The following is an 8,834-nucleotide window of genomic DNA, read 5'->3' as shown; positions in this document are numbered from 1 at the left end:
CTTCTTCGACAAAAGGTACAACAGTAGTAGATGGATTATTCGAAAGTTGGAGAAATGGGAATTCAGACTCGTTGAAACGCACGTCATGAGAAGTTAGAATTGAACCAGACAAAGGGTCGTAAAGCCGATAGTTTTTCATGCCTTCAACAAAACCTACAAGCACAAGTTTCTCAGCTCGAGGTCCGAATTTACCGTCCCTGCCATGAGTGATGTGTTGAAAAGCAGCGCAGCCAAAAATCCGAGTATGTCCGACTGATGGTGCAGATCCGTGAAGCGACTCAAAAGGTGTAAGACCATCACAGGATTTCGATACTGTACGGTTTTCAAGATAAACAGCAGTTAGCACGGCAGCACCCCACATAAAAGCCGGCATAGAAGCTCGATGTAACATTGTTCTAGCTTTTTCATTTGTAGTCCGATTACCTCGTTCCGAAAAAGGATTTTGTTGGGGGGTATGAGATGCAGTAACGTCATGTATGATGCCTTCTTGTTTAAGATATTCACAAAAAACTTTGTTGACATATTCTCCCCCTCCGTCGCTGACTAGCTTTTTGACAACTCGACCTGTGGAGCGTTCAACCTGTACCTTCCATTCCTTAAATTTATCCAATGCTTCGTTTTTGAATCTTAAAAGATAGATCCAACAGTAAGATGAATGACCGTCAGTTATCTTCATGAAGTATTCGAAGCCAGAGGGAGTAGGAGGATTAATACGTCCTGACAGGTCAGAATGAATGACGTCAAGAGGGTAGGAAGGTCGAGGAATTTTGCCAGAGAAGGGTACACGAGTGGAACGACTGATGGCACACGAGTCACAGAAATCTTTACCGTCAATTTTATCAATACCATCAGTGTGGGAGGCGGTGGAACGTAGATAATCATGATTGATATGTCCTAGGCGATCATGCCATAAGTTGAAAGAAAAAGTTGAATTATTATTGAAGTGAGATTGATTGATAGAGATATTAGGAAAAAGTAAACGGTTCTTGAAAACTCCATCAAACACAAGTTTGTCGCCACGAACAACAGAAAAAGCATCGTTTCCATGATAACAGATTTGAGCGCCTTTTTGCCAAAGAAGTGAAAGCGGGATAAGATTATAGGGGAGTACAGGGACATGAAGCGCATTTTCAAAGATAACAACACCTCCAGCACCCTGAACAGTGACAACACCTTTCCCAACAGCGCTCACAGTTCTTCCAACTTCTCCTATATTGATGTTACATGTAAAATCACAATAAGATGAGAATGATTCCCTTTTTGCGAACATAACATCAGAACATCCTGAATCAAGAAGTGTAGATATAGGCGTGAGTGATACATTAAGAGCAGTGTTGGAAGGTAGAGAAGATGAGGCTGACATTGGGGCATCCAAATCCATCCCGGCATACATGGCAGTCGACACAGGAGCAGAACCGGAAGACAAAGACGGAGCAGGAGGAGCTGCTGGAGCACCACACTGCCAGCATTAAATAGGTTCCCTGGTCGGAACATGACCTAGGCTGGGAATATCATTGAGAGAAGAATGGAGCATCAAATCATCTTGCACTGCACATCTGAGCCATAAAGCATACACTACATATGTGCAAACATCTGAATAAATCCTTAGCTATCAGCTACATACAGGTCCGCTCAGTTATCTGCTCATCTAGATAAGAAAATCATGTGTAATACATGCTGTAACTTTGTTCAGATTGAGACACACATTTCAAAATATTGACTACATATATCACAATGGCTACTCAGGAAATATTGATGGAACTGTGTAACAGTAGCAGAATGGGAATCTGATCACTAGGACCCATATTCCCATCTGGGAACCTCTTTAATGCTGGCAGTGCCAGATGAGACGACATTTGCGGCAGGACAACGTCCTCGAGCGTAAGCGGGCCTCAATTCCGGTCGAGCAATCCAACAGCGAGGCTCCAAGTGACCGGGGCGTTTGCAATGAGTGCACATGTGTCCGGGATTCTTGTTTCCGGTGGAAATTAAAGCGGTGGAACTGGCAGAGTTGTCCATAGTAGATTGTTGATGAGCGTCTTGCTCCAAACGATTTAAAACGAAGTTAACGGTAGTCTTGGAGTTCATCGAATGAGAGATCACACGAATGAAGGATTCCATGGCTCGAGGGAGTCAAGCAAGGACCAAAACAACGAGGACCCGCTCGGGAATGTCAAGGCCGACTCTAGAAAGCGTAGCGATAGATTCTCGTACTTCTTTGGTAAATTGAAGAGACGTAGAATACTTGATGTGAAGAAAAATGTGTAGGACATGAGTTTGATGAAAAACATTGTTGGGCATGTACTTTTCCTTGAGATGATTCCAGAGACCAGCACCAGTTTTAGAAGATGCCTTGGCAGCAAATTGGGTGGCCAAAGCTAAATTGTTTTCGTCCAAATGTCAAACAATAAAGTTGTATGCTTTCCGTTCGAGCTTTGAATAATTAACAAGATCTTCAGCGGGCGGGTCTTCCTGTAAGACATAAGATTGATCCACAACATTCCAAATTCCTAAATTGTCCAATTCGCTCTCCATCCACGTAGTCCAGACGGCATAATTAGTGTCCGTAAGTTGCATTCGCATTCCAGCTGGAGCTGCAGCTAACGCAGTCACAGCTGAAGTAAGGCCGGAGTTTGAAGGGAAACTGGTCGATGGCATTTTTCCGGATTGTCTATGTGGCAAAGCAGGAGCTGAATTCGACATTTGTTAAAGAGTAGAGTACTGATAATGTTTCGTATGCTCCTGAATCTGGAAGGGGCAGAAAGTGGCAAAAACCAAAATATGGGCTAAAAGCGCTAGTGTTAAGATAATGCTTTGTTGGAATTATCGACAACAAGCAGAGAATACACACCTAAAAGCGCTAGTGTTAAGATAATGCTTTGTTGGAATTATCGACAACAAGCAGAGAATACACACCTGACGATGTGAGAGTGGAAAGTTTAGGAAGGTTGTGGACGAAATCAGAAATAGCGAGATGAGTAAGTGAAGAAAGAAATACAAGGCTATACAAAGACGGTATTTATACAGAAAAAGTCTCATAAGGGCCTACAAATCCATCACACATTCCACGCTACTGTTTCATCTTAGTCCAAACCATTTCATTTCCATCTCTATCCATAAGCCATCAGGTACGTAGAAAATGAGCTGCCTTTCAAGTCTGTATTCAAATGTTTAAGCTAAGTCGGTCAAAAATGAAATATGAAAAGTGTTTAGCGCAACGAAGAAAAAGAGATTAATCTGGTCAAAACTAGAATAGAATTGGCTGATCCAGATTTAACTACGAAATGACCTAGCAGCTAGGTGGAGATCAAAGCAGTTATGTTGGCCCGGGAGCCTATGCACTGAGTTCCAACCGTAGTTGACCTTGACAAGCTTATTGATCACCACTTTGGTTTGTTTAATCTGACTGCAAATGTGATTAGATCTGCTCAGATGAAAACTTAAAACAATAGGCGGTGTCGTTGTGGAGTCAAGAGGAATGATGTCCGTTTGCCTTATGAAGATCACAATTGCCACAAATGTGTTTCTGCTCAGTGGCCAATGTCTCTATGTAGCTGGTGAGGCTTGCTTGGATTTGATGGAAATTAGTTATATCACAAAAGGACCATTCGTTCTTAAAAAGGTGAAGGATGAGGCACCAGCTAAATGTACAAGCGGGTCATATACCCGTTCGGACTCTCTTTTCCATAACACCGTGGGCAAAAGCCCGTCGCATCCGGGTTTGCGACGACAGGACGCTTCACACGGGGTGTAGCGACATGTGTATGCTACATAGCCAAAACTGACATGCGACCGTCTGACATGTACTGCGACAGGACCCTCGAAGGTGCGACAGGTTGTGAACAGGTTGCGACAGCGGCCGATTTCGCCTTTGCGGTGCGACATCAAGCCGTTCAAGCCATTCTTGATCCAATCCGACAACAAAGGACAACAACCTTCATCTCTCATCATGAGCGTTTGTACTTACTCACAACGCACAACCGAATTGTACACCGACCAAAACGGACCGGCTCACCGTGGTCAATGGAAGTCAAATACTCAAGAGAAGACCTCTACAAACATACGAAGATCCAAAGACCACCGACGAGGCTTTCCTTTAGCGATCAGATAGAGGGAACAACTCAGCCGACCCTATTCCTCTGAAATGCCCACTCGACATCCAGCCACTGAACATCTCCGAGGTGATCTACCATATAGCTTCAAAGGACAAGGAAGCTTAAACTGATCAAGCGCTTGATCATGCTCATATCCGATTGTCTGACCTACAGCATCAACACAGTACATCTCCATCAAAGACCCCATTGTATCTACTATTCAATCAAGCCTTACCTCGCTGCAGTCGTCGTACTTCTTTCAGTTAAACTATCGAGGCATACACTCAACTACCTATCTACTATCTACTTTTGTTAGGTTTTTCTTTCTGAAAGCATCTCATGAAACATTGCCACAATTGATCAGTACCGACTCAAGTTCTCCATTTTCTTCAAAAGACAAGCTACACATTGATATTTTGGATAACTAAACCTATCTAAATGCTGAACATGATGGGCCAGATCACACTCAATCTGTATGAATATAATCAATCAGAGTGCACTCGTGGATGGTTTAGTATCATTTGGGTAGCAAAACATGAGAGCCCAAGGTGTCTTTGAAACCTTTTTGAATCAATAGATTGGCATGCCTTATGATCATGCTTCTCATTGGTCGGTCTGTATACAAAAGTCCCCATATGAGTCCATTGATCACACTAAAAGTTGACTCGTTCCAATCACAGCGGTATATCGGCTTCTTTACACAACTTACCAAACATTTGAGCATCTTCAATCTGTCTTAAGAAAAAACATGCGCATGTAGCCTTCATTGCTCATCTTTGGCCTAGTGGTGAGGTTTACGGGCATTGAGGAGTGGGTAGGAGAGCTGAGACTGAGTGGCGTATGGAAGTGGCTTGATGTCGCACCGCAAAGGCGAAATCGGCCGCTGTCGCAACCTGTTCACAACCTGTCGCACCTTCGAGGATCCTGTCGCAGTACATGTCAGACGGTCGCATGTCAGTTTTGGCTATGTAGCATACACATGTCGCTACACCCCGTGTGAAGCGTCCTGTCGTCGCAAACCCGGATGCGACGGGCTTTTGTCCACGGTGTAATCCGAATTGGTGTATCAGCTAGCATTTCCGCCTTTCAATCTGCTAATCGAAGCGCGCGGGACAGACGGGTTCGATTCCCGTATTCGGAATTCCTTTTTGTCTATCGAGTGCAGCTTTCGATACTTGCTGCATACTGCTTGCCTTGAAGCTTCGAAGGCAATCGCCTCATGTTTTGCCAACTCTAACATTTGTGTGTCAATTTTTTAAAGCGACTTGAAAGTTAATCTTTAGCATTAACGTCGTTCAATCCTCAAACTATCCTCCCAATCGAGCAGAGATGAGGAATTAATTTTGGTTTCTGAGCAAGAGATCATAAGTCTAGTCTAGTTGGTTTACATGGATGCTTCAGTTCAAGTATTCACTTCTTGTGTTCACCGATCATTCAATCTTTTTTAGAGACTGGTTTAAAATCTCTTGATAATATTTTTTTATTAATTGTTTCATGAATGACGGTCAAGCCCCAAGAAAGAACTTATCGAGTTTTTCTTGATCGCATCCGATTCCCATTTGTTACGGTCAATTTATATCATATTTCACTCACATCATCAACTTATCCATCACTCACTTCATACTACACAACAAGCATCCCACTATCGAAATTTTATATGATTACGCGGTCGCTGGACCACAAACTCAATTTATCATAAGATCATATCTTAGTCCATTACTTAAATCCATTTGCTACGTGCTTCAGTTTTTTGTTTCGTTCACAAGCGCCTGTCAAGGGGTAGAAAAACGTTGGATTAGAAGGCAGGCAGACTCGGTTGATGATACAGGTGAGGCGAAGAACATTCAGTTGACTTTCAAGCGTTGAAGTGTAGATTATACTAGTTCGTCATCCCTTGAGCTTTTAAGCGATAAACTTCTGTACTAATCTTTTTGATAAAGTAGTAGATCGATTACTTTGTCATTGGAACACTTACTCTGACTGAAGAGATATCTAAACTTGAAAAGAAAGCAAAGCAAGAATTGAAGCACTTCAAACTGCATGGGAATATCGTTGGAATAGTCCTTTGAAACTTATTCTCGGTTTTGTTAAACTCAAATCAATTTCATCCCTTTTAACTTCTTCACATTTTGTTTTCGACTGATAAGAGTTAGCCTTTTTCCAACCTTATCATAGAGGAAACATCAAAAGGAACTTGATTGTAAGCTTAATTTCATCTTCTTTACATGTTTCAAATAATATCACTTTTTTTATTCTTCTCATATTGAATATCCTTGTCATCCATTAATTGGAACAAGTGAATTAAATTTTCTTCCAACCTGCAGCAAGTCATGTACAATTCATAATTGTGATCAAGACATTGAAGCCTCGCATGTATGATGATGATGATGCTTTCTTACAAGCTATGTATCTTTCATCTTTCCCGAAACTTGATTCTTTGTATGCTTTAATATCTACCATCCTATCGCTTGATTATCACAACATCCAGGGGCAGGCAAAGCATTTAAGCTTTTTCACGCAGAGTTTTTTCTATCATTGATTCTTTCCGGATCAGGCAACTCCATTTAGTTCTACTTCTATCTACTCTTCTTTCTCTCTCTTATAGAGAAATCCCAACACTCTTGACCCTTCTTCATCAAACACATTTTCGGATTACATACTTATTTGAAACTTCAGAACTTGAAGTCACACCTGATCAGTCGTGTCAGTCGTGATCATAGGTATGAATCTAATCCATCCTCACCAATCTTTAATCGCCACGATGGAGGCAACGAGTCATTTTTCTAACAATCGCTTGCATTCCCCGCCTGGCCATCGTGTTTCATTATCTCGTTTCCCTATTCACTAAGCCTAAGCTTCATTAGTGTTACCTTTGCTCAACCTTTAATGAGTGGAGATTTTTGAAAACGTGGCTGACATGTGTTTTTCTCCTTTCTTTTCCTCTATCAAGGACCACCAATCAACCAATTGAACAATTTCTTTGAATTCTCACTGGCGGATCTCACACCGACCAGCCAACGTTTTCTACCACCTATCTGATTCTGGGTGATCAATTTTACATTCCCTTTCATTCGTGGATTCCTTCTCTTGCCAAAGCGCTCGGATCGCATTTTCATCGTTTTGATCGACTAGATAGTATTGTAAACCTCCTAATCGACTAGAATCTTTGCTCATCTATTCATCCTCTTGCAACGGACTACCATCATCTTGGACTACAAAACTTTCAATATGGCTAGAGTTGAGACACAGAGACCCAAGATCATTATCCTTGGAGTCTTTTTAAACATACTACTGGCTACCGCTTTGTCTACCAATAGATTTGTTTCAAAAAGATCATCACATGATCAACTTAATCATCAAAGTAAAACTCATAATTCAACAGATAATTCAACAGAAGCCTACAATCAAACTACGAGGTCATTGGATTCTGGATTATCGCGTGACACTTTTCATGGCCTACCACCTATTCTTTCAGGACCATTGGTTACTACTGGATTACTTACTGCACCAGTCACTCAAGCATCTTCGATTTCAGACAGTTTCGGTCAAGGACTTAGTGCTTTTCCAGGATTTGGTGCTAATATGGTGAGAACCCGACTTTCCTGTCTTGGAAAATTCCTACCTTACAATTGTTGACTGACGGCGACGCGTTGTGTTTTAGACCATATCTGTACCGACAACCACTTTGTCAATTCTGACGGCTACAAAAAGTGATTCGGATTATATACCTTATCCCACTTCAGCTCCTAGTAGTGGTAGTAGTCAATCTTATAACAGCTCCGAAGTAATTGCTCAAGCCACAGTGGTCGTCACAGTAAATCCACCAGAATCATCACCCACACCTGTAGAAACACCTCCAGAACTAAGTACAAGTACTCAAATAGTTTGGGCAACTGCTCCTCCTACTGTTTCAAGCCCTACATCTCCTTCAACCGGTTCAAATACCAATATGAGTTCAAATTCAAATTCTATCATGATATCATCAAATTATTTGATGTTCATTTGTAGCTTTACAACAGTGTTGTCATATATTGTATTATTCAGATGAAAAAACTTGTTTGTCCTTTCTTGACATACATAGAACTTCACTCACCAATTCATTGGATGTATAATTTTCTTCTTTTTTTATTAAATCTTAGATTAATTTTCTTAACTTTAGTTGTTGATCTTCCTCTTTTTTGACCAAGATTTGAACCTACCATAACCCTGTTTGATTCACTCTATGGCACAATTCATTCATTTATCATCATAACAGATATATCTTCTGAAGAAAGCAGACATCATCATTGGCGTTGTTACTCGAGTTCAATGTTTGTACATACTGTACATTATCAAACAATATCGTCCAATATAAAACATCAAACCCACAACAGACCAAACATTCCGCAATCATACTGTCTATGTGTCTATCCCGTGCAAGGGTAAAGGCATGCTCATCAGGGGCTTTTGAGCTCAAGGTTTCTTGACCTACAAAAATGTACATACATCCTTACATTTTCCATACTTTGCAGAACAGTCACGGCCTCACGTGTCCAGTTCCTTGAAACATCTATTGACTTGAACATAGATGTTGAATTTCACCTCAAAAATTGATTCAGCATCTGCAAGATAACACTACCAACAAAAGCAATTTTAAAAATGTATTGGATCAGCAGTAGATCGGCATTCTTGATTATTAAATGTGATCCACTTTTCTGTGGGGAAATTGCTTTATGTTGGTAGTTTAAGTTACGTCAATCA

At 41.2% G+C, this 8,834-nt stretch overlaps 1 protein-coding gene across 1 annotated transcript; it reads left to right on the top strand.

Annotated features, from left to right (window-relative positions):
- Positions 1-7,322: 7,322 nt before the first annotated feature.
- On the top strand, positions 7,323-8,142 carry MELLADRAFT_61460 (uncharacterized protein; the record flags this gene model as incomplete). The annotated part of the gene is made up of 2 exons (XM_007407500.1): positions 7,323-7,679; positions 7,756-8,142. The coding sequence occupies 2 exons, from the start codon at positions 7,323-7,325 to the stop codon at positions 8,140-8,142; spliced, it is 744 nt and encodes a 247-aa protein (XP_007407562.1).
- Positions 8,143-8,834: the final 692 nt, after the last annotated feature.

The sequence above is a fragment of the Melampsora larici-populina genome, assembly GCF_000204055.1.
Source record: "Melampsora larici-populina 98AG31 unplaced genomic scaffold MELLAscaffold_9, whole genome shotgun sequence".
NCBI classification, from domain to species: domain Eukaryota; kingdom Fungi; phylum Basidiomycota; class Pucciniomycetes; order Pucciniales; family Melampsoraceae; genus Melampsora; species Melampsora laricis-populina.
This window is presented reverse-complemented; position numbering and strand designations above follow the sequence as displayed.